Below are 26,382 nucleotides of genomic sequence, written 5' to 3'. Positions count from 1 at the left end.
CGCCTTCTAAACCATCTTTCATTTTCATTCATTTCGATTTAGTAAGAAAAATTATTAATTAGTGAGGGGATTATAATCACTAACTCAATTAACATTAGATGTGCTCTTAAAAAATCGATAAGACATAGTTTTCTTTTTTTTAATATAGAGTGAGGGGATGATGTTTCGGTTCAAGGTGGGAATGACTTTCTAGTCTAATATGTATTTATATTATAAATGTATTTACATTCATCTCGCTCCAAAGGCATTAACAATATCTGACATGAGATATCTCCAATTCAAAACCTACCATTTTACATCTGGACTAAACATTTGAGGTTAAGATTGACATTTGGTCTTTTTAAAAATAAAACAATATAACTTTTAGTCTACGAAAAAAAATCTAAACAACTTAATTCTTTTTTTAGTGGTGACCGGGGTTTGAACGCCAAACCTTGCATATAGTATGCATTGTTGCTACCAACTGAGCTAATCTCACATGAAAAGGAATAATCAAATCTCTTAACAATAATGAAAAATGGAAAATTTGGTCCTTAATGAATAATTGAAAAATACAATTAGGTCTCTAACAATAATTAAAATAATAATAATTTAGTCTTTAAAAATAATTAGCAAGAGACAATTAGATCCATAGAAAAAGAAAAGGTCCCTAAATAAATTTATCTTCAATAAATCACAAATATCTATACTTTTGAAAGTCACAACTATCTATACTTTTTTTATATTTGTTGAGTTTGTTACACTTAAAAAAGATAAATATTTGTTGGTTTGTTACATTTGAAAGTTACAAATATCTATACTTTTTTTTTTCTACAGTAGATATCTATACTTATAATTTTAATCTATATAAAAAAATATAAAATATCGTTTGCAATTTACACGCAAAATTTCTAAAAAATTTGTTGATAATCTACACGCATTAGCACAACAACAACAACAACAACAACAACAATAATAATCAATGTATTGGTCCAAGTGTGGTAGGGGAATTGAACTTCTTAAACATGTCGTCAGGAGTTCGATTTTTAACTCATACGTATGAAGATGGAGATTAGTTATTGTTAAGGAGCCGTTAAAACTCTTCAACAATATCTCCGTAATAAAAAAAAATTAAAAGAAATTTAAATTAGCTTTAGAGAGACCCCTATCAAACAAACTCTAAATTTAGTATTATACAATAATTTTCTTACTTTTTTTTTTGAAGGAATAATTTTCTTACTTAAATATTAAAGGATTTATAGAAGAATCTTAACTAAGGAAGCACAAACTTGAACGGCAAAAACTAGTAATATAAATAATCCCACAATGGGTTTTTAAAATAATAAATAAAAAAAATCCCACAATGGACTTTTGCCCACATCACATCCACTTTGTCCTCATCCGTATTGATCCAAATTTCTTCATTTTTGGGACTCTCTAAATATTTCTAAATTTTTTCCAATTTTTATTTTTGGTTCCATTCCTCAATATATTCATTACTAGTCAGAATTCATCAACTATTCTCATCCCTCTAACTCTAACTCAATTCACACACACCTCTTAATATCTTATTACTTATACCACTTAAAAATATGATATGAAACCATCTTTTCCACACCTTTCTAGATCCAACACAATCATTCAATCCTCTTGCTTCACTTTTCAGCATGACATACAAATACACTCCTTCCTTGTTCTATTATGGTTATAGCTTGTCCCTCACCTAATCTTCTTCACAATTCACATCACACATCCAATTCTCTCATCCCTCTTATCAATTCCAAATTTTCATTATCTTACAATTAATCACATACCATTCTTTATTATCATCATATCATATATGCAACCATGAAAATTTTCAGCCCTTCCAATTCCTTCCTTAGGAATGTTGTGTGTCCATCCGACACCATATTCCTCAAAATCCAAAATATTTCCAATCTTCCACAACACAATTAGACTTATATAGTTTAATATCTTCCTCCTCCTTTTCCCTAGTCTTTTTTTCTTGAAGGAAAAAAAATTCTTCTTCCTACCTTTTCCTTTTTCTATGGATCAACAAAACAAAAAAAGTTTCCAAAACCCAAGAAACGTAATATTCAACAAATATGAGATGGGTAAAGTCTTGGGTCAAGGAAACTTTGCAAAGGTTTACCATTGTAAAAACCTTTCAGAAAATGAGAGTGTAGCCATCAAGGTGATAAAGAAAGAGAGGTTGAAAAAAGAGAGGTTGGTGAAGCAAATCAAGCGCGAAGTTTCAGTGATGCATCTCGTTCGCCATCCTCATATTGTTGAACTCAAAGAAGTTATGGCAACAAAGGGAAAAATATTTCTTGTAGTGGAATATGTAAAAGGAGGTGAACTCTTCAACAAGTTGGCCAAAGGAAAATTGAATGAAGATGTTGCTAGAAAGTACTTTCAGCAACTCATAAGTGCCGTAGATTTTTGCCATAGTCGTGGTGTCACACATCGCGATTTGAAACCGGAAAATCTACTCTTAGATGAAAACGAAGACCTTAAGGTCTCCGATTTTGGACTCTCAGCGTTGCCAGGACAACGCCGAGAGGATGGGATGCTTTTAACTCCGTGTGGAACCCCTGCTTACGTGGCACCTGAGGTTTTGAAGAAGAAAGGTTATGATGGTTCTAAAGCTGATTTATGGTCTTGTGGGGTAATTCTCTATGCTTTACTTTGTGGATATCTTCCTTTTCAAGGTGAGAATGTTATGAGAATTTATAGAAAGACTTTTAGAGGCGAATATGAGTTTCCTGAATGGATTTCTCCACAAGCTAAAATATTGATTTCGAATCTTCTTGTTCCTGATCCTAAAAAGAGGTATTCAATTGTTGATATTATGAATGATCCTTGGTTTCGAGTTGGGTTTGTTAGACCCATTGCATTTTCCATGAAGGATTTGAGTATTGAAGATAACGACAAAGATGTTAATATTGATTTCAATGAGATTGGTGAAGATGATGTTGATATCCCTGAATTGGTAATGGTGAAACCGTCTCGTCCTTTTTATAATGCATTTGAAATAATTTCATCGTTGTCACATGGCTTTGATCTTAGGAGTTTGTTTGAAACGAGGAAGAGGTTGCCATCAATGTTTATATCAAAGTTTTCGGCTTCAACAATGTTGGAGAAACTTGAGGTGATGGCGAAGAAGTTAAATTTGAAGATAACAGGGAAGAAAGAGTTTGTGGTGAGAATGGAGGGCGTGAAGGAGGGGAGAAAGGGGAAGGTCGCGATGACAATGGAGGTATTTGAGGTGGCGCCAGAGGTGGCAGTGGTTGAGTTTTCCAAGTGTGGTGGAGACACATTGGAGTATGTTAAGATGTGTGAGGAACAATTGAGACCTTCACTCAAAGATATTGTTTGGAGTTGGCAAGGTGACAATCATAATGATAATAATCCTCAATAGTAATAACTAGTACAGTTCGAGAGCTGGTTGTCTATGTAGTCGACAATTCACAAACGTCTGATCTTAATCGAATAATTCAAATTTCTAATAATTTTTTTATATTTGATGTATCGAACTTAACGTATGAGCTATCCTATCATTAGTAGTTGCTACCCTTTGCTATTGCTTGAATGTAGGCAATATCTACTTTGATTCATACTACAATGTAAACTTGAGTTTGTGATATGAATTGTATGAAGCATTGGAATAATTGATATAACAAATTATCGTACTACAAAGTCGGTAAAGGGTAAGGAGATATTATTATTTTTCATTTGCTTTTTCTTTCTCTCTTCAAAGCTAAACAAAAATACGTGTTTGTTAATATCTTTACATAGTTTCATGGAAAATGGATTTTTTTTTGTTGAAGTTTGTTTAATAAATGCGGTTTGAGAATGAAGAGTGTGAGAAATGGTGACAACAACATAGTGATACTTGAAAATTATTTAAAATTCTAATCATGTATTAGACCTATACTTACTAGTAGAATTTCATGATCGTTCTCGTGTTCACGATTAAGACAGTAACATGATCAATGTTGACTATGATTGTAAATGTTTGCTTTCAAACAATGTCGATTGTAGTTAGAATTTCAGATAATTTTCAATAACTTTCAAAGGGTGGCATTTCACATGGGAAGGGTGATTCCTTTCCCACCATGGGAAAGTTAATTTTGGTCATTAGATGAAATGATGAACATACTTTTATCATAGACACATAACACTATAACGCTGGAAAAAAATGCTACGTCCCCAATCTTCTTTCTTCTTTCCAGTTTCGTTCGTTCAACAAGAAAAACAAGCATTATCATCAGATCTGCAAAATAATCCATATCACTTCCATCTTCTTAATTAACTATTCTGAAAAATGCCATTATGTATAAAGTTTCTTCATCAAGCAAAGAAAACTAATTCTTAACATCCCGTAAGTTTAGTTTCTTTCGATAATCTCAATCAACATATCTTGTTTGGATCTGCAATTCATATCAACAAGAGTTTCATAATTTTCTTGTCCAAGTGCTAAGATCTAAAGCATGTCAATGGCTTTTGTACCGTCTATTCTATAGTTGTTAAGTCAGAAAATTAAATTATTCTTCCATCTCTTCTACTTTGTCATTTTTGGTTGTGGGTTTAGATTTAAGTTTTCTTTTATGATTTACACAATTAGAAACCATGAACGGAAGTTAAAGATGGAAAGCAAGCTGTGACAATAAACAAATCGGCAGTTAAGAACTAATTAGGAATATAGATCTGTCTTTCAACAATTATGGGAGTAAATTACAGTTTCTCTCATTTTGGTTCAAATGTAAAATTTAACTAAGATAAAAAGAAATAGTGATTTTTGGATCCGCAATTCATGTCAACGAGCAAAAAAAAATATTGATTTTTGTGCTTTTATATGGATTGTAAACAAAGATGGAAGATGAATACATTGTGGTGGTGGTGGTGGTGGTGGAAGAGTACTTGAGTGAGGGAATGGAGGAGAGAAAATATTGATGAATATGATGTAGTGTGGGCAAACCATCATAAAATCTATACTCCTCTTTAATTCAATGGTCAAAAAAAACTTTCCCATGGTGGGAAACGATTTACCTTTCCCATGTGAAATGCCACCCTTTCAAAGTAGCCCCCTTCGAATTTTACTTTAATTTATTGAATTTAACTTTTAAATACCGTAATCAACCATTATAATATTATCTTCATGTTAAATTTGATGTTGCTTACATAAAAAAATTTATTATATTATTGATAAAAATAAAAGAAAAATGATTCGTAGATAATGGCCAACTAAGGTCCTTGATATTTTGGAGGGTGAAGAAGCCCAAGTAACAATTGGAAGACTTGGATTGGGTTGTTTTTTCCAACAATTTGATACTTTATGTCACCCAAAATGGTACTTTGATTGATATTTTTATTGGTGCTTTCCTTCGCACATATTATTTTGGCAAATAGTGTGGTTTGGCAAATAGCTCAAAAGATCATAAATTAACGAACGAGTAAATTGCAAGACAGCCAAGAGTGATATTTTGGACACATATCTCATCATTGTTATTCATCATTATAGGATATTTTGGATGTGCTCTTTTTGCATGCGTGGTCCCGTTCTACTTGTTTCAACCAAAAATAATAAATTTAAAAGAGAAACATTGTGATATTTTTTTATAAATGGAAATTTTGATTAAGGAAGAAACATCTCATATAAGAGAAACTCTTCTATAAATACAAGGATAATGTCAATTTTATAGAGGAATATTTATAATAAAATTTATGTAGATCATAATGCTTGAACATATAGAAGGTTCAATCATCTTTGTCAATTGTATCGCAATGAATATTTCTGATATTCTTCTATTTGAGCACTCCTATCAATATTTTTTTTACTATATATTTTGAAAAAATATATTAATTTTGGAAAAAGAGTTAATTTATAAATCAATATGTTTTTTTACTATATTTTGAAAAAATATATTAATTTCGGAAAAAGAGTTAATTTATAAAAAAATGTTTTAAACTTTTAATATAAATAAATTATTATAAATAATATGTTAAAGAGTGTTTAGAGATATTTTTTGTTTGTTATAAAATTAGTTACAAAATTCAAATGCAATTTTTTTCAAATAAATAATATACAAGTACATAAAACATTAGTATACATTTAAACAAATTTCTATTTTTCATGAGAATCTTGAGAGCATTTGTGGGGAAAAAATCAGATAGGAAAACATGTGATTTCAATCCATTTTATCCGTATTATGTGGAGGCAATGGAAGGTATGGAAAAGACATGCAAGAAAAAAGAGAAAAAATATATGATGAGAAAGAAATAGAGATGAGATTGTTGCATAGTGGGACCTCTATAACTAAGATTCTAAGAACACACCATCAGCTGACTCAGATCATACTCAGTTTTGTTAAATATGGCTCCAAAGTATGAGCCCTAATAGTGTTCTTTTTATTTTATGCCATGGAATGATGGAACTAAACACCACTCATGAAGACCAACTTGTCAAGTTGCATATAAGATGTTAATTGGGCACATCAAAAAACTTTATGATTCTACCTCTACGGCTTGAGCCCCCACCTATATACCTAATTATAATTAATGCATGAAGGATTATCAACAAAGAATAATAAAATTCTTATAGTAAAAGGAAGAATAATAAACACCCATGATTTCAATATATTCATTTCGTTTCAGATGGTTAGGTGAATGTCAAATGTATGGTTACTTAGGTGGTGAATTATGTTTTATTTTTGTTTTCCTCTTAAGTCTTAATGAGATGTAAACTTACACTACAAGAAACTTGCCATTTAGCAAACTGTTCAAAAGCCGTTGCTATAGGTCATAAAACCTATACCAACGCCCACCTGCTACCGTCTAGGATACTATGCTTATACCAACGGCAAGAATGCCGTCTCAATAGCTTATACCAACGGAAAATTAGCTTGATGCTATAGATTTCGGAGCTATAGCAACGGCATTTTACACCTATTAAATAGCTTTAGTCAACCTCCATATCCGTTGGTATAGGACCAAACTGTCCGTTGCTATAGGTTCTCTTTTTTTTTTTTAATAAAATTCACCCTAATATAAATATTTTTTAATAATAATAAAATTTTCACAATAATTCTTGACAAAAAAATAATATATTCGGCAATACTTTTTTTATTGCACTACATAAAATTTAAGGTAACATAAAAAAAATTTAATTATATGATCAAAGTAGTAAGTCTTACAAAAATATCCAAATAACAAAATAATGTCAATTTTATATAATAACCAACACAAAAATAGATACTACATCAAAAAAACACTAGATGAGCCTAAACATATCCAAGATAAAAACAATTTCTAATCTTCCTCTCTTTCGTCTTCATCACTGCATCGACTTGAAGAATTTATCGGGTTTGGAGTACCAGCACCATCTGTGGCCTATTAAAAATAAAAATAAAATATGTTACAAACTCTACTTAATTCATGTTATCATAATATTCGAAATCTGAACTTGAAAAGTAAAATATCAATTATATAATATACCTGTTTTGCAGCTTGTAAAATATCATTCAAATCTTCTTGAGATAATCGATTTTGTATCACTGACATCATATTTGCCATAAACACATTTGTCCTCTCTTGACTTTCTCGCATTTTCTTAAGTTCATCCCTCAATTCTTGATTTTCAGACAAAGAAGCTTTTAATTTCTTTGGTTTGGGAATATTGCCTATACAACACACATGTCCCATCTTTTCAGCTCCTTTTACTCGGGAATAAATGTCATTCTTCCAAGGCATATGACTTTGTGTCCCAACCGATTGAGAAGTTTTTGCCTCATTATTATATTTGTTTAGTTCTTCCTGAAAAATTATAAGATATATAGATTATAAGAATAAATTTTAAAATAGAATTCATTAATATGACAATCAAAACAATTGAAAAGGGTCACTTTTATGTCATAATCATAACAGAAATGTTCATTAAAATAGAACAATTGAACATAATTCAGAACAGAATTCAAAACAGAGTTCATTAATTTAAAACAAAATTCAGAACATAATTAAATTAGAACAACTGAACCAGAACAATTAAAACAGAATAAGCAGGATCAAAGTAATGGTTGTGGATGGTCATTCGAATAGGGGACCGCTCATTCGAATATATCAGTTATTTGTAACAACTAGTTCAATTTTACCAACAATAAAAACACACAGCATCATGACAAGACAATCCTAAATGGGGCCAATATAAATAACAAAATTCCCCACCTGAATGACATCATAAAAATCATTCAAAGGGAACTAACTGAACTATACTTGCAAAACAAACTTCAGAACAGAATTCAATCAGAGCAATTGAACCAGAACAATTGTTACAGAACAATTAAAATTGAATAAGCAAGTCCAATTTTATGTCACAATCAGAACATAATTCGGAACAATTAAAACAGAACAATTGAACCAGTTTCAATTCTTTTGGTCATAATTCAATTTTATAAAACATTCAATTTTATACAACAGTCGGGGATCCAATTTCATTGATTTAACATATCGTTTCAGTATAAGTTATAGAATCAAAAAAGGTATGAACGAAAGAAAGTCTTACTATAAATCTTGCAGCATGTTCATTAACGATTGAACTGCCAACCTATAATTACTATTCCTACGTCTATCAGAAGAAAGCAATTCCATTGTTAATCGAAGAATTCAGATCAATATTAAAGTGCAAAGAGAGAGTAATAGGGTGAAAATTGGAGGCATAACATAACATCATAGAACAAATCCATTCGGGAGTGTCTCAAATATGAAGTTAGGACCTTCGCATTCAGAATGTGACGCCAAATTCACTTGGCATCAATACTCTTCAATCATGGCTTATTTCACTAAATTATTTTATACTAACTTAAGCCACTTCAATTAGTTTAACGTGAATTATTTGACTTGAAGAGGTGAGTGAGTTAATTGAAGGTAACACACTTACCTCAGCCACCTATCAACTAGAGAATGAATAAAGAGAAAAAGAATAAAATATTAGAGAATGACCAACCTTTAAGACTTGTGGGTAGGCCTAATTAAGGTCTTGTATAGATGATGAAGAGTTGTCACTGTGTATAAAAAAATCACAACAAATATATATAGTTTGGTGAGAGCAAGAATCATGAAAAAGAAAAGAGGGGTCATGAAAAAGAAACATGAAAAAGTATAAATATTAAATATAACCTCCAAAATCACAAATAAATGAATTTTCTAAATCCGTCACACCTTCAATTTGTCTCAATATATATCAATTTGTCCCATTACAACTCCACTATTAAATTTTGTCAAAAAAAAAACTCCACTTTTTTTTTAATCAGCCAAATTTATTCTCGTCGAGTTATACGAAGAAAAGTACCACTCACGGAAACACGAAATAAAAATAGCATTTAGAGTGGAACTATGAAAGATCGCTCAAACATTTTCAATCGATCAAAATAGAAAAAACTCATTTATAACGATCACAAGCAGCCCCAGAATCAACTGTATATTTTTACCTATTTTTCTGCATAACAACATACAAAAACTCATTGGAAAGAATCACAAACAGCCCCATCTTCAATTGCAGATTTTCTGCAAATTTTTCTGCATAAAAACATATAAAAACTCATGTGAAAGAATCACAAACAGCACCACTTTCAATTGCAGATTTTCTGCCCATTTATCAGCATGAAACATACAAAAACTCATTTAAAATGTTCACAAACAGTCTCACTTTGAACTGCATATTTTCTGCTTATTTTTCTACATAAAAACGTAGAAATTCTGATTTAAAAATATCACAAACAACCCCAACAGTCCACATTTATTTCCAATTTAATTTACCCATCATCAATCAAGGATCAACGGGAGTCTTTAAAGATACAACATATAGTTTAGTCATTCAATCTACTATAGAATTAAAATCATCAATCAAACTACTAAATTCTAAGGATTTCAACTCTTCAAGGTTCTAAATTCACTATTCCAACCACTCAAATGACAATTCCCCAACACTATAATTTTATAAGTTTCAACATGTTACTTATTTAATCATTCCAAAAGGTACAAAGAATATATGCTACCAACATGTTTCAATTTATAAAGAAATTTATCAACGTTCAACTCACACTAGTTCCTTCCTCTCCTTTCTTCTTCAAAGACAATTCAAGAACATAAATTACAAAAACAAAAATTCAAAAAAACTTTGGTGCTAAATATATGAAAATACCTTTGATACGGGAATAACCGAACTTCTCTAGAAAGAACAACCTCTACATGGGCCTTTCGAAGATAATGAGGATACCGTATTAGCCCTTCAATGATATGTATAGATAAATTAATTCCTTAATAGAGAACTAGAGCAACGAGCCAAAATGACAGATTATTTTAATATTTGATAAAAGAAGAATCATTTAAGGACCAAACCAACTTAAGAGTGTTAGGTATGAAATTATTCACATGTTTTACCCAACAGCTCAAGCTCACAAAAGTTAGTTCAGGACATAATATCAAAGTCCATTCTTAAGCTTTCACCCAATAGTATATGGCCCTATTTGGTAAACACTTCACTTGCAACTTATAGAGTAAGCATTTATCATGATAAAAACCTATGTATAATCGGTTTCATTAAGATAAAATAAATTTAAATTGTTTTCATATATACTATAAGTTATTTTTATAAGCTATCATGGGCAACTTATTGAAATAAGCTAAAAGGAGCTTATAAACATGTCATACAAAATAGAATTTAAATTTTTTTAAAACCATCTTAACCCTGAACAATCATACAAAATAGAATTTGAAAGCCCCATTCAAACATCATGGTATGAATTCTAAAGGGAAAATTTGAAGAAAATGACAAATTACCTTTCTTTTGGAGAATAGCCGAAGACCCAAATTTATTAAAGAAGTATTCAACAGTTTGTGGGGTCTGTGATGAATAGCATGTAAGTGGAAAGTGAATGTTAATATTGCGCACAAGTTCATAACCCTAATCATAAACACAAGTTCAGAACCCTAATGAAATCACAAGGGAACCATAAACATTGAATCCTAAAACACCCTAAAGCATAACTACAAAAAAATTGAAGAATAATTTAATGAAATTGATAGAGGAAAGGTTAAAGAAAGAATGAAGATTGTACCTGAATGTTGTTGAACTGATGATTCATAGAGCTGGAACCCAAATCCGGTCGACGGCATCGAGTTACAGAGTGAATTGAAAGAGGTGGCGAGAGAGAATGAGAAGGTGAGTGACGGTGATGAAGCTGTGAGAGGTGGCGAGAGAGAGTGAGAGGCTATGAGTGAGACTTGAGAGAGAAGATCGAGTTTGAGAGAGTACAGATCGCAAATTCAAAAGAGAGATGATGGTTTGAGATCTGTGAGACAGATAAATATATTTTTATTTTTATTTTTTGTAAATTAATTTTGTTATTTGAGTGGCCAATCACGTGAGTTTAGTGTCTCTCAGATAAAAAAACTCTTAGGTCGACTGGTCGATGACTAGACTTAATAAAACAAATTCTTATGTCAACCGTTCAAACAAACGACTTAAGGAATTTAATCTATAGCAACGGGTGGGAGCGCGAATCGACTTAAGCACAATTGTAAAAAGTGTTTTTTATACTAGTGATTGAAAGTGGATTCTGTGCGATTTGGGTTCAATATGGGTTTATCCTTACCTCCATTGAAGGATTTAAAAAAGAAGAAGAAGAAGATTTTGTGCGTTGGGTTTTACAATTGGGGATTATTGATTTTGAGAGAGTTCTGAGTGAGAGGTTAGGATTTTGTGTTACGTTCCTGTGTGATTTGGGTTTTTTTTTTGTTTTTTTTTTTTTGAATTTTTGTTGTGGGAATTAAAGAAAATGGTGAAAATTTTAGCGGGCTTCCTTGGAGCCAAATGAATATTTCGTGGAAACTTGTGCCGCTTTTTCTCTCTTAACCTAAAGCAACCCCTGTTTGAAATTTCAGTTGCTATATTTTATCTATAGCAACGCTTTTTACTGCGGTTACTAAAGGCTACCGTTGCTATATGACAAATTTCTTGTAGTGTTACTATGGTTAGGTGAATGTCAAACAACGATGTTTTAATTTTGTTTTCCTCTAAAAGTCTAAATGAGATGTAAACTTGAAAACAGTTGTCATTACTTACTATGAACCATTGGTCCACATAGCCTATAATAGTCTTGTTAGGTTTATATCAGACTTGACCTATTTATGAAGTCGGATTTATCGGGCTAAAGCGGTTCAGGTTGTCCCGTTTAACACTTAATTCTTACGTAGACGGTATACACCAATAAATTTTTTTACATTATAACTTTTTATCAAAAATATGTTCTTTTTAATATATATTTTAGCACGTCGCAACACATCAACTAACCTTAAATCAAACACTTCACAAACATCAACCTCAACCCCAACATCATCTTCGCCCTCTCACAACCAACCCTCCATACTGATCTCTTCCTTCACACTTATATCTACTTTTCCCTCAACTCACGCCCATCATGGTATCATTTAACCCCGCAAGCTTTTTAACATACATATCTCATTTCAAAATTCAATATCTCCCTTACCTACAAACCTTATAGATGTATTACATGACCCTGATTAGAAAATGACCATGAAAGACTAATATGATGCTCTTATTGTAAATAAAACATGAGACTTTGTTCTTCGTCCGTCTAATGCTAATGTTATTCGAAATTTGTGAATTTTCAGGCATATAAAAAATTCAGATGTTGCTTATGAAATGTAAACTTACTATGGTTAGGTGAATGTCAAACAACCGTATTTTACTTTTGTTTTCCTTTAAGTCTTTTTTTTTTTGTTCGAAATTTTCCTTTAAGTCTAAATGAGATGTAAACTTGAAAACACTATTGTCATTACTTACTACGTACCATTGGTCCACATAGCCCAAGAATAGTCTTGTTAGGTTTAATAATGTGTAGTTACATCAGTCTTGCACTATTTATGAAATCGATTTATCGAACTAAATTGGTTCAGGTCGTCCTGTTTAACAGTTAACTCTTACGAACACGGTACATAATACACACCAATAAACTCTTTTACATTAGAACTTTTTATAAAAAAATGTGTTCTTTTTTTTATATTTTTTTGCAAGTTGCAAATTATGTCGACTAATACTTTGTAGGATAAAAAAATGTCGACTAATAGGCGTGATTATTGTTGAGATATGTTCCTGTATTATGAGAAGAAACATGAAATACCAAATAACACATTGTTTTTAGAAATGAATTCATTATAGAATAGAGAAATAGATAGGGAATATCTAAGATTTAACATTATGATGAATACCTTAATCACATTATGCTTTTTAATATATGAATTTTAATCTAAAAACAACCATTGCTCTTAACCAAAATATTCTTTTTCAGCTAATCAAAACTAAAATTTAGATTGATAATTACTTTAACTCTTTGTGGATCGATATTTTTACTGCTTCATAAAACCATGCACTTGCGAAAAGCTATCATTAATCACAAAAATGCAAAATATTAACCACTTAATTTACATAAATTTGTGCACTTATGTCATTTTGAAACAAGGTAAAATAAGTAAGTGGTTAAAGATTTATGTTTTCGTGTTTAACGAGATAAATATTAAAATTTGAAACTAGGTAAACTTTGTGGTTAAAGATTTATGTGTTCGTGTTTAATAAGATAAATATTAAAAAAGTGATTAATAACTTATACTTTTTTAAGATAAAGTAAGAGTATGAACTTGCATCAAAGTGACAATAGACATCTCAATTATGTTGGTTTCCACACAACCACTAATCAATTATAAACGTATTATCCCTAAAAAAAATTATAAACGTACTAAAAAAATTATTAATAAAAGAGAAAAATTACAAAGAGATGGGGGTTGTGCCATACCTAAGACAAAAAAAAAAAAAAATACAAGAACATAAAAAAGAGATAAAGGAATCTGGAATTGCACAATTCTTGACGATCCTTAAAAAATGCATCTCTTAAAAACAAAAGAATTTTTTCATCCGTCAAATTTTTTCAAAACATAACATCCTTAATCGGAAAAGAAGGAATGACAATGCAATACCATTAATGTTGTAAGAGAGAAACTTTATGAATAGTGTTTGATTATTGCACCCTTATATGAGGTCTAACATATACTTTTGTGTTAATGAAATGTAGTAAATTTGATTAATAACCCAACACAATATTTGTATTACAAAACTACTCTTGTACAATTATATCTTTAAAAATCAAGCTTTTTTTTTTATTTTCTTTGGTAATAAACGACAAAAAATATTTATTGGTTGGATAAATACAGTGAATAACATTTTTCTTTATTTAAAATAAACGAGGGTGGTGTGTGTATTTGCTTCTTTATTTAATTAAACAAACCGACCTTTAAACAAAGTCAATGAGAAGTTCCCTTCCCTCACGGTTGCTCTGGCTGACTTGCATATCTCTTTTTAGTTTTTTTGGGCGGTTCTTCCCTCACAACTTTTATCAACGTTTTTTTTTTAAATATTGATAATTTATATATTCATGTAAATTAATAAAGGTGATAGATATTTTTGTATTCGGTCCATATCCAAGATGGTGACAGCGCTGACTGAAAATGAAAACTTAATATCATAGAATGCAAAAGGTGGATTTTATAGAACAAGAAGAAATTGCCACATAGCTTCGACAAGTTCCAGGGTCTTCAACGTCTGTATCATGTCATCTTCAAAATAAAAAATGTCTATACTCCAGATAACACGGGAAGAGGGTAATGATAATATATTACATCTAACTATTTATTGTTATTGGAAAAAAATATATGGTGTAAAAAAGAGATAATAAAAAAAAAGAGATAAGTGAGAGTGCTGTGATAAATTTGTGTTATGATAAAAGCAAGATAAAATAAGACGTGGTGTTTGTAAAAATATTGGTACTAGGGTTTACTACTTGGTTAGTATATGATATAGTACCTCATCTTGTAACAAATTTATCATTTCTACCATTTGCAATTCATATTACATAATTTCCCTCTTTATTGTTTGATATCATGGTATTAGAGTCATCGTTTTCTTCTAAAGCATAATTCTGCTATAATTTTCCGTAGACCTCTCGGTTCTCAAATTTCTCTTTTCTTGTCATTTTTTTTTTCTTCTTTTCAATTTCTCTATTTTCCCAAGAAAAATATATTCACATTTTTCCTTCATTCTTGTTTTTCTGTCTTGTTTTGAATCCGATTCTCAAACATCGATTATATCAACAATCGTTTTGGATTTAGGGTTTCGAACGTTGGATGAGTGTACGGAAATTTGAGATGTTAAAACATTATGATTGATTATTATTACACTAGTTTCCTTTTTTCACAAGAACTATTACTCTAGGTATGTTATGTAGGGATTTGGATCCTCTCCATCCATTTCTCTCATGCTGTTTGTTCAGCCATAATTTAAGCCATTCATTCACCTTTTTTCTCTCTCTTTAGTGTTGTTTTTTGTTCAAATGAGTCAATCAACTATTGGATCAGAAAAGGAGAGGGGGCTACACCAAAAAGGCTGGAGAGGATCCAAATCCGTCATGTAGGGGTGCTTATATTTTTTTTTTTTTTGGGATATATTTAGCGTTCTTTCACTCTAACTTGATCTTTTATGGTAGAAGTTTAATTTATTTTTCTCATCATAAATTTAATCCCTACTTGTTATTACATAAAAGGTATATAATTATTGGTATTTTGCTAAAAACAAGATTAATACAATTAAAAATAAAAAAGAAAATCCTGTAAAAAGGGACAATTATAGGTATTTCTTCTATCCAATATTAAATTAAGCTCTTATTTTCTCTTAACCACCCCCCCTAAACTTCTTAACATTATATGATAAAATCTGTATAACAACCAAACTACACCAAACGCATATAAAAATACAGCCCAACATTATCCGCCCCACCTCCATGACTTCCTCCACCCTCCAAAAAAACCCACCACTACCACCTCTACCTCTAGCTTCAATGTTAGATAAAATGCTAAATAATTTTTTTTTATCAATTTAAATTTTTACCCAACACTTTTCCTACCCACCATAAATCTTCCATCACTACTTCAAGCTTATAATGTAGAATCACCTAATTTTTTCGGTCATCATTACTAGAAGAGGTAAAATTGTCGGAACACAAAAAAAGTACATTCATCATCAAAATTAGAAGGATAATTGTTGTTTTCTTTCACCCTTTTTTTATTCTAGACCTCTTAATTTCTTTTAACATTGTTTTACGATCCTTAGAAGAAAGCCTCACTTATCGACTTTACATATTAAGAAAGATCGTTTTATTTTTTCCCTTTGCCTTTTTAACTTAATTATCACACCATAAAGTCTCATTCCCTTTTCTTGCACCCCTTAAATAATCAATGCAATGATCAAGTTTCTTTAGACAAAAATAATGTCGTTCCTTAGAATCCTTCAACCATTAAATTTAAAAGAACTAGAAGTTCCACGATAACGACCAACATGTGGACAAGAGAAAGAACAATGTCTTATATGATCAATAAAATTTAGGTTTAATTGGTCTGTTGGTCCCCTAATTATTTTCTAATTTTCATTTTGGTCTCATAACTCGTAAAATCAATATTTTGGTTCCTCTTCTTTCTCTCCGTTATTTAAAAAAGTCTTAACTGTTAACTTTAACCTCAAATATCTATGAGAATGATCTATTATAGATCTTATTAATTATTTAAATTTAAACCGTATGATTTTTTTTTTTTTTTTAAACCAGGTCATGGGACCTTTCTCTACTCACCACCACATGTCCAACATTAGATATATCACTATCCTCCTTCTCACACCTACTCCTTACTTTACCCTTCATCACACTCCACACTAATCTTCTCTCATTGTCTTCATTGTAAAAAAGAAAAACAAAACTACCCAATATTTGTCCATCTTGTGAAAAGAATAATGCAATGGATTTGAAATTGTTGTAATGATCTTATAAAAAAAAAGTGTAATAATGATATGTCAAGAATTTATTAATTTTTTTTAAACAAAAGGGCCAAAGCACAGTCAAGAATTTCATTTTAAAACATAACGTTGGTTGGATCGACGCTATTCCTTAATTTCAAAATTTCCAGCAACTCTTACATTTAAATTGAGTAAAATCATATTATTGTAAAAATTGCTTTGAGTAGTTTACGGTAAACTCATGATAAAATATAATATTTGAATTATAAATTGAATATGCATGGTGGTCTTGCTGTATACATTTTTTTTTCAAACAAATTAAAGAAGACATTATGAGTTCGAGTCATCCTAACCGATACCATTACTTAATTCTTTTTAAACAACTGTAAAAAATTTGTTTATAAGTTTTAAAATTATTAAAAATCACTTCCAGATTTGTTCAGTTTTTTTTTTTTTTGGTCAAGGATTTGTTCAGTTTTTAAAATATTCGAAATACTTTTCTTTTGCTCAAAATATTATTCTAAAACTTGTGGGGGCAAAAGTGGGATTAGACAAAATTGTACCCGTTGGGGTTGAAACGGAAAATTAAACATTTCAGGCATGCTCATGGTGATTTGAGTTTAAGTTTTGATTTTCGCAATTGTATAAGTTATACATAATTATTTTTTATAAAAAAATTGACACAAAATTGATGTTGAAATTTCTGCAAAATCGTGACACAGTTTTGTTTCAACAATTTAGAGGTGATTTTGGAAGAAAACCGTAACACAATTTTAGATGAGGTTTTTAGTACAGTATCATGTATGAGCTTCAAATCATGGCGCGATCCAGAAAAATCATGACGTGGGCCTGAACATTTTAAAAGGGCTTCATTCATCAGTTTTTTTCGGGAGCAATCTCATGAAAGTAAAGGAGGACACTTTTATGAAACTTAGATGCTAAGAGTAGAGTGTTTTGGGGTGAGATTTTTGGAATGACAAACAATTGTAAACACCTTGAGTGAGTGAAATGATCGAGTCTCTTCATCACGGGCAAATAATATGAAAAAAGGTAGAAATTAAGTTTGTTCTTTAGATCTTGTTGAAGTTAATTTTTTGTAACCTTTTGTGTCTCTTTGTAAAGAACTCGTTGATAGTGAAATGGAAAGATCTATCTCCTCCAGACGTAGGTCATTGTTCGGCCGAATTGAATGAACAAATCCTAATGTGTTTGTTTCTACTTTCTCTTTATTTTTTACTTGTGGTTTGTGTTTTATACTTGAGTACTAGATTGCATGTAGATCGAATATATTGTTGTTGTTACATATACTACTTTAGAATTGGTTACCATTTTGTGCTTCATTTATCTAAATTTATTGGTGTGAGATTTTATTCCATAGACTTGACAACAAATTTCATTTTAAATACTCTACAATGTTAATTGTAGTGCTTGGATAAACAACTTAACATAAGTGCATGCACTGACATTACATGTGCTGACTTGTAATAAGCTTTCGACTTCATTTTTTTTTTTTTTTTGGTACAGTCTTTAAAACTAGTTTTAATATAGTACAAATAAATAAACAATAAAAAATACTATTAGGATTAGGAGACTCAAATTTAAAATATGATAATTATATATATAAAAAATTAAAATATGATAAAAGGAACGAAAAGCTAATAAATTATAAACTTCATGTTAATTTCAAGCTCTAATTCTTTTTTTTTTTCTTCTTAAAACCCCTACAAGAGTACTATATTATAGCATTTTCTTGTAACTTAAGCAGAGTCTTCTTGCATGGGAGGAATAGGAAGGTGTCCTTTCTCTTGTAGACTCCTAACAGTTTCATATAAACATTGCTTCACAGGTGTGAATTCCAATCCCAAGTCTTTCAGCTTTTGATTTGAGAATATGTATGGTTTCACTCTTGGATTCTTTTCATCTGAACATCTGCAAAGAAAAAAAAAATTATGTTTAGCTAAAATTTTGAAAGTGAAAGGCATATTCTTTTCTCAAACCCAAAGTATTTGTTAAATTATGCCTCATATATGCAAGACACTTAATCGTAGTAGTACTATATATATTGCTCGTAACATTAAAACCCTAATTCATCATAGCAATAGAAACGGAACTATAGCTAATCTATAGTCGCAGAGATAGGTACAATTGGCCAAACCGCGTTAACAAATATCGTGTGTTCATTATCTTTTACTTTTGTTCTCTTATTTAATCTTTTATTACTGGTTGTTGTTCTAAAAATATTTTATTTAAAGAAACATGCACTTAAGGCACCAGCAAATTATTTATGATATATTCTTGGTTAGTAGGTTTCCCAATATATGATATGTTCATCTAAACAAGTTTTCAAAGCAAGTCACTTTACTTTACCCAATCAATAAATTTTTCTTAATATAATAGTATATTAGAACTTTTAATTGGATGGTTAAGCACTCCCTTATATTAATTAACTAAATGCTTAGGTAAAGTGTGTGTGTGTGACAATACAATGGTTGGTAATGACTTCTCCTAAAAATAGTGGCTGGTAATGACTTATACAACTTGTACTCTCCACTCGTTTTTACCTGTAAAATCATTGACTTAAGTTAAGAAGCTTGAATTTAAATTGACTTAATTATAAATTCTAAGGAGTAGGAAATATTACATTAAGAGTCAAAGTTGGTATACCTAGAGGCCCACCTTTCTGCATCAATTGGTGTTTGAGTTTTTTTGTTTGTTAGGGAACACATTGAAAATACTTGACTTGTTCATTCTAAACAGGGAACTAGTTTTCCCACCCCACCCCAAGATCAAGTTAGATGTACACATTGAATAAGGGCCAAACAACTTAATTTAAGACTTTTGATCTCAAAATTTTGGGGAAATTTTTTAACTATGTATAATAATAGTCTGAGTAAAACTTCACTTTGATCCTGTAAACAAAATCTCGAGTTCAAATTTTGTCGATGAAAAAAACTTAGTTGAGAGAGGAGAGTTGGTCTGACAGATACCCTAATCTAGATAATTCATAAGCATATATATATTTCGCACCATAACATAATTAACTTAAAAAAGACAATTTGACTATATGAAACACTTACTTGGTAGGAAGTGGGTACTCAGGAAAATACTTGGCCAAAATTTCAACAACCTCACCACGATGCAAAGCAGTTTCACAACATATGTATCTACCAGAAGCAGAATTTGTCTCATAAACAAGAAGATGTGCTAATGCCACATCCTTAACATGAACATAAGATTGTGTTGCATTCACATAAGTTTTGGCAGCACCATTAAGGTACTTGAGGATGTGAATTGTACTAGCATTAATTGTTGGTTGAAGTAATGGTCCAAGAACCACAACTGGGTTCACAACAACCAAATCAACTTGATTTTCTTTTGCTATGTCCCATGCTGATTGTTCAGCCACTGTCTTCCCATAACAATACCAGTTCTGCACAAAAAAAAATTAAAATTATTAATCACCTAATTAATTAATCTTAATATTAATATTCTCATTAAGTTATGATATCACACTATTATTTTCTATTATAGTAAATACTATTAAAGTAGTGAATTAATCAAACCTTGGTGTTCTTGCAATGCTCTAAATCACTCCAATACGATTCATCAACTACAACATCTCTACTCGTATTTGGGTCCATATAGACCGTTCCAATCGATGAAGTGAACACAACACGTCGCACTTTTGCTTCAGCAGACGCTATAATCACATTCTTTGTTCCATTCACTGCTGGCTCCAACATCTCATCCTATTATATGTTCCATAAAATGATTAATTCACCTTATAAGTTACTCTTTATAAATGTTACATTTTCTATGTGAAATTAAATTTACAAATGGAAAACAAAGAAAATTCCTTACAGGGTTGTCGGTGACAGGAGAGGCTGTGTGGAACACACCATGGCAACCATGAACAACAGATTGAATAGATTGAAGATCAAGAAGATCAACCTTATGCAAAGTTAGCCTCTCTCTTGCTCCTTCCAATTCTTTCAAGTGATCATTCTTTGGATCCTCTAATTATACAAAAATTCACACATGCATACTCAAGTCAGAAATAACATAAATTTCAACTAAACATGAAATTAATAAAGCTACCAATTTATTTATTTAACTTAACATGCAAGAAATAGATATTATGTCATATTATGTTATGTAACCACATAAACATAGCAATAATTTCATTTTCTTATACTTAATTTTAGAGTAATGCTACTTATCGCGACAAATTTGCATACCTGGGTTTCGGACAGTCCCTCTAACAGTGTAACCTCTTTCCAAGAGAAGTTTGACAAGCCAAGAAGCTATAAACCCGCCAGCACCGGTGACACACACGGTTTGGTCGCTACCGGAGACTGATGAAATGTTATCATAGGCAGGCATGTTTTTGTGTTTATGAAGAAATAAATTAATTTGGTAAGAAAAAAATGGTGGTTGAGAAATTAACACTGGAAAAGAAAGACCAATGGAGATAGCAAAGAATAATGTGATAACTCAAATATGGAAGATAGATGCTTCTTGTTGGAAGTGACACACTAAGCAATATGGACAATGGATTCCTTTTATAGATTGAGAAAACGTATTCACCTAATGTCCACCAAGTCTTTGATTTTTATATAATTGTTTTTTACTCGTTTTTGGTCATTGAAGAAGTAATCATTTTTCTATGTTGTAGGAAAAAAAAACAACTATTGCAGAAGGTTCCTTAGATAACTTTGAATATAATTCTTTATAGGAAGCATTTTTGTACACATGTGAAAAATATGAAATAATTTTAAAACGCGTAAATGTAAACATCTTCCTATTTCTGCTTGGTGAATAACGTAGTCCTATTTTAAATTTTTGTGATGCTTAAGTCCTATATCTAATTGTACAACAACTTATGCTATAAAAACAATCGTACAACAATAGATGCATAAGGTGGTACATCATGATGATGTAAGAAATGTGACTCGTTCAATCTTAAATCAACGATCAAGATTACTTTATTGTGTGAAATTGAGTTTGAAATATGAACCATCCGATCTTAATTAGATCAACACGGCTGAGATTTACTACAACGTCAAACTGTGTGAAATTTCTAGAGCATGCATAAAATCCGGATCCAATTTGTATCAAATAAGTGAATATGAGTTCGATCTCTGAATTTGAGAAAATTCGATTGAGAGATGATAGCCCACCTGGTGGACGGAGTTAGAAGGGGGGCTAATAAGACTAACTTTATTCGAATGCAACTTTATTGATTCGCTTTATGATATAATTTTATTGATTCGTCCATGGTGAAAGACAATATGTTTATAAATAAATAAATAATAAAATTTAATTTATTTTTATGAAAAACAATTAATGCAATTGAAAATTTGAAATGAGTTTTATAAAAATGGATAAAGAAAAATTACACTAAGGACGAGGTATATGGCTAAAATAAAATGACGGAGGTACATAGTTTGGATTGACTTATTTATAAAGTTTATGTGAACATTCTATTAACATATAAACTTTTGTAAAAGTGTTTGGGTAGATCAATTAAAAGAGCTTATTACAATTTCATTAATTAGTTGCTTATTTTAATAAGCTCACATTTTAAAGCCTATAGCTGAGCTTAACATGCAACTTTTGCAATAGCGGTCTATTCGATTCCCGCTAACTCTTCTTTTTTCAAAGTGCTTCTTTTTGAGCCTAACAAACTTTTTTTTACCAAACAAACTTTATTTCATAACAAACTTATCTTTTAGTTTTATCCTCTTCTTTTTGAGCCTAACAAACTTTTTTTTACCAAACAAACTTATCTTTTAGTTTTATGCACTTATCATTATCTTTTGTGCTAAGTTATATTATTCTTACTCAAAAAAAAAGTTATATAATTCTATTTACATACATGTGTCAAACTCATTAAAGTTCTACAATTGCTTTGATTATTTATTTACACATCTAATGGTAATAATTTTTTCCTATACAAATTATTAGAGCCTATTAGTAATCAGAGGATTCCATGGTTTTAGGTCAAATGCAATGGAAAAATAGATTGCATAATTCTCTTTAGGAGTCATCACAAAGATAGAAATGAGTAAAAGATATGAATGATACAATGGTGAGAGTTATTTATAGGGGCGAGTTAATTAGTCTAACTAACTCTTAACAACCTAACCAACCAAGTCATCATAGTTTACATATTAACTAACTATGGTTTATTCACTATACTTTAATTATAACTATATTTTAATCATGGTTTTTTACAGCTTTTTAATCATGGTTTTTTTTACAGTTTTTTAATCATGGTTTGATTGTTTAACTCTTTTAAATTAAAAATAAATTAAAATTTATAATTGTTTATATAATTACACATCCAAAAACACTTTAATTTATGCAAGTATTTTTAACTGTACGCATCCAAACATAAAAAGTTTATTGAACATAAGAGCTTATAAAAATGATCAAAATACATGCATATGTACGATAAAAATGATCAAACGCAAGAATTGTTGGTAATTTATCCAAATATCTAATACATGCATTATTTAAATTAAGTCGAATTGAAATATGCTTTTCTTAGCTGTATATATAATGTTTGACAATATATAGTATAACTCCCATTGTATTTTATCTTATTTTATCATCTCACTTTTCTCTGTATGATTTTCTCATACATGCATTTTGGAGAGGACTCCCATACATGCATGTGTACGTGTTTTTACGAAACCAATATTATATTTCACTGTCCAACAAATTAGCAACAAAAAAAAATGTATTTTGCTCTTTTTTCTTTTGAACCAAATGTGCTTTGTTCATGTGTATATACAGATCTATATCCACTAAAAAAAAACATTATACTATCTATATACATGTTTTATTTTGACTTTTGTTAAGAAAGTTTTTATTGATAAAAGCAAAAAGAATAATGTTTGGCACATTATTTTTTTTTAGGGGAATAATGTTTGGTGCATGTTGCGATACATTGTCCAGTGGTCCACAATTAACGAGAGTTAGTGCCCGTTTGATATAGTTTTTTTAAGAAAAAAAATCACTTTTTTTTAAACAAATAATCACTTTTAAAAGTTTTGCATCTGTTTGTTACAGATTTTTAAAAAAAATCAGAATCTAAAAAAAATCTAAAAACAGCTTCAAATGAGAAGCTGTTAAGAGTAGCTTTTTAAAAAATAGATTTTTTTAAAGGAGAGAGAAAATACAATTTAAAAGACTGAACTAATTTTGTAAAAAAAGATCCCTTTTATATAGTTGTATCCAAACAAACTAGATTATTTGTTAAAAAAAAAAGTGATTTTTGTTACGGTAAACAAACGTAAAATAGATTCTGATTTCTCACAAAATCTCTAAAATATAATCTGTAAATTACTTTATGTGAAAATCACTTTTATTTTAATCCGTAATAAACGGGCCCTTAAATTTATTTTTTTGGTAATTAATAATCGATACTGTACTTTATTACTAGTAAATAATGATTCATCTTTCCTCAATTAAAAAAAAGAGACCTAGAAATATACTTGCTTTTAAACAACGAGAGCCAACTTCCTCTAACTTTAAGAGAGAAGAAGGTCAACATTGAAGAGTTGAGGAAAATAACAGAAAATTCTTCAGTACACAATTTTTTGTCGGTTGAATATAAGTAGCATGTAGACAAAATTTATTTCTGAAAAAAAGAAAGTATGAAAATGTTCATATTTTTAAATTAAAAATTTATTATGAAAATGTTCACCAAATTATAATCCACATGTTCGGACATGGTACTCTTATTAATAATATATCACTTGGTGTTGTGGTTAATATGTGAATTATATTGTGCAGAACTGAGCTATCTTCTAACATAGGACTTTTGTCATCTTGGGAAAATGGATCAAATTAAGGTAGGGAGTCGTTGTGAGAAGGGTAAATTGTCTACCTTGTCACTATACTATGTTAGTTTCTACGCATAAATTGTATTATTAGGAGCACAAGATACTTCAACTCATTACGTATTTGAGATTGCCAGGGGCAACCCTTGTCTCTATTCCATGAGGCTTGTAGATTCTTTGGCATGTCATTCAAAGTTATGGTTGGTATCTATAACGTTTTAGGGTGTCTGGTGGTATTGGCTTGGGTCTTGGGAGTGTACATCTCCGCAAGGTCTCAGGTTCGTTTCTCTCCAGTGCCAATTTAGGTGGACTATTTAGCTTCTTCAAAAATAAAAAAAATAAAAAAAAAACGTTTTAGGGCATAACATCAATCAAAGCTTATTTTCGCTCGCGTTTAATCATATTTTATTTGTTTTTTTTTATTTGTCGTTTACTTGTTTATCAAAACATTTTAATTATCCGTAATTTATCGCCTCATTTATATACTCTTTGGAGTAGTTAATGAATACTCATATGAGGGTCAAATCAAAGTTATTTTCTTAACGTAATCATTTAAAACAAAAGAGAATCATAATTAAGAACTATTAATAGAACCCTCGTCTACTTTTTTTAGGTCTACAACATATGCTTATTGTTTATTTGCTTCGTTGTTGTTGGCTGGGAGGTTTATATAAGTTGGATTGGAATAACAACTTCCATATATCTTTGCTTAAAAATAAAACAAATTTGGAAGTCATGTACAATTATCTTGACTTTGGTTGTTTTAAAAGTAGAATTTTGTATTAACCAACATGATATATATAATATGTTTATTTTTTATTTAATTTAAAGAAATGTATCATTGCTCAATTACGACTGTACTATATATAGACCTTCTCAACTTGCAAATTATAGTAAGATTTTATTATTTTCTCTATTTTGTTGACACCATTGGTCAAGCTGAATATGTCAATAATTTCATGCAATGTAAGTTTGACCATCTCTATGTAACTACTTATTGTTTTGAAGAGGAAATGGAAAGTGTGAAATGAGAAGTGGGAACGGAATTGTGGTATATATTGTTCCTTTTCTAGTCACACAAGTAGGTCGGTTGGTAAGTGAAGACACAATAAATCAAGTACAAAAGTACAAGGCAAAGCTAAAATCAACATTTACAACACCTCCTCAAACCAAAACATAGGGACAGCTTTCTTTGATTCTTTCCAAAGTCCAATAGACACGTTTAAATTTATAAATAGGTAAAGCATCAATTTTGAATAGCATTAATTTTACATACATGTAAGTGGAAGAAGAGGACTATGAGCATACTAGTGGTGGCAAAGATTATTTTGAACAGAGTGAGTTAAAGATTTGAACTCGATCATTTAAGTTTGTCGATCTCGTTTGATCCTTAAAATAAGATAGTGTTGGGATATACAATTTGACCAACCGTTGGACATTTCAAAAATAAAATCTACTTTCTGCTTTTTTTTTTTTTTGCGGTGAATTTATTTTTATTATTTGAGAAGCTTATACTATTTTGAAATTATGATGAATTTAGTTGTAACCTAAATTATTTTGAGGTTATTGTTGTTTTTTATTATTGATTGTTAGTTAGTCTGTTTTAGAAGGTATTGTGAGTATCATTTTTCCAACTTTCTTTTT

The 26,382-nt window shown here is 30.3% G+C and overlaps 2 protein-coding genes and 1 pseudogene across 14 annotated transcripts; 1 reads left to right on the top strand and 2 right to left on the bottom strand.

The window, feature by feature from the left end:
- The first annotated feature begins 1,256 nt into the window (after positions 1 to 1,256).
- LOC146925731 (CBL-interacting serine/threonine-protein kinase 5 pseudogene) lies at positions 1,257 to 3,678 on the top strand (annotated as a pseudogene). Its single transcript, XR_015033919.1, has one exon. The product of XR_015033919.1 is annotated as a CBL-interacting serine/threonine-protein kinase 5 pseudogene (transcript).
- Positions 3,679 to 7,188: 3,510 nt separating this feature from the next.
- LOC146925730 (uncharacterized) lies at positions 7,189 to 11,445 on the bottom strand. 12 transcript variants are annotated; one of them, XM_085758126.1, is made up of 7 exons: positions 11,094 to 11,374; positions 10,816 to 10,879; positions 10,178 to 10,262; positions 9,465 to 9,552; positions 8,981 to 9,038; positions 7,477 to 7,794; positions 7,189 to 7,371 (listed from the first exon to the last, which is right to left on the bottom strand). In XM_085758126.1, the coding sequence occupies exons 6-7, from the start codon at positions 7,729 to 7,731 to the stop codon at positions 7,291 to 7,293; spliced, it is 336 nt and encodes a 111-aa protein (XP_085614252.1). In that variant the 5' UTR covers positions 7,732 to 7,794; positions 8,981 to 9,038; positions 9,465 to 9,552; positions 10,178 to 10,262; positions 10,816 to 10,879; positions 11,094 to 11,374; the 3' UTR covers positions 7,189 to 7,290. The 12 variants fall into 12 exon arrangements, with proteins under 12 accessions (XP_085614252.1, XP_085614255.1, XP_085614254.1 ...); XM_085758129.1 differs by lacking the exon at positions 9,465 to 9,552; XM_085758128.1 differs by lacking the exon at positions 10,178 to 10,262.
- Positions 11,446 to 18,485: 7,040 nt separating this feature from the next.
- On the bottom strand, positions 18,486 to 21,422 carry LOC146925729 (cinnamoyl-CoA reductase 2). The gene is made up of 5 exons (XM_085758123.1): positions 21,127 to 21,422; positions 20,750 to 20,904; positions 20,452 to 20,637; positions 19,966 to 20,318; positions 18,486 to 18,817 (listed from the first exon to the last, which is right to left on the bottom strand). The coding sequence occupies exons 1-5, from the start codon at positions 21,269 to 21,271 to the stop codon at positions 18,646 to 18,648; spliced, it is 1,011 nt and encodes a 336-aa protein (XP_085614249.1). The 5' UTR covers positions 21,272 to 21,422; the 3' UTR covers positions 18,486 to 18,645.
- Positions 21,423 to 26,382: the final 4,960 nt, after the last annotated feature.

The sequence above is a fragment of the Medicago sativa genome, chromosome 4 (assembly GCF_051527215.1).
Source record: "Medicago sativa cultivar Bolivia chromosome 4, Bolivia_mono, whole genome shotgun sequence".
Classification (NCBI taxonomy): Eukaryota; Viridiplantae; Streptophyta; class Magnoliopsida; order Fabales; family Fabaceae; genus Medicago; species Medicago sativa.
This window is presented reverse-complemented; position numbering and strand designations above follow the sequence as displayed.

Bases quoted from the DNA above. Each gene is read 5' to 3' on its own strand.
- LOC146925729 (XM_085758123.1), bottom strand. From the start codon at position 21,271: ATGCCTGCCTATGATAACATTTCATCAGTCTCCGGTAGCGACCAAACC. The intron at 20,905-21,126 runs GTATGCAAATTT...TTGTATAATTAG, and splicing joins AGGGACTGTCCGAAACCCAG to AGGATCCAAAGAATGATCAC. The intron at 18,818-19,965 runs GTAAGTGTTTCA...TTTTCTTTGCAG, and splicing joins GAGTACCCACTTCCTACCAA to ATGTTCAGATGAAAAGAATC.
- LOC146925730 (XM_085758132.1), bottom strand. From the start codon at position 7,731: ATGCCTTGGAAGAATGACATTTATTCCCGAGTAAAAGGAGCTGAAAAG. The intron at 7,372-7,476 runs GTATATTATATA...TATTTTTAATAG, and splicing joins TTTTACAAGCTGCAAAACAG to GCCACAGATGGTGCTGGTAC.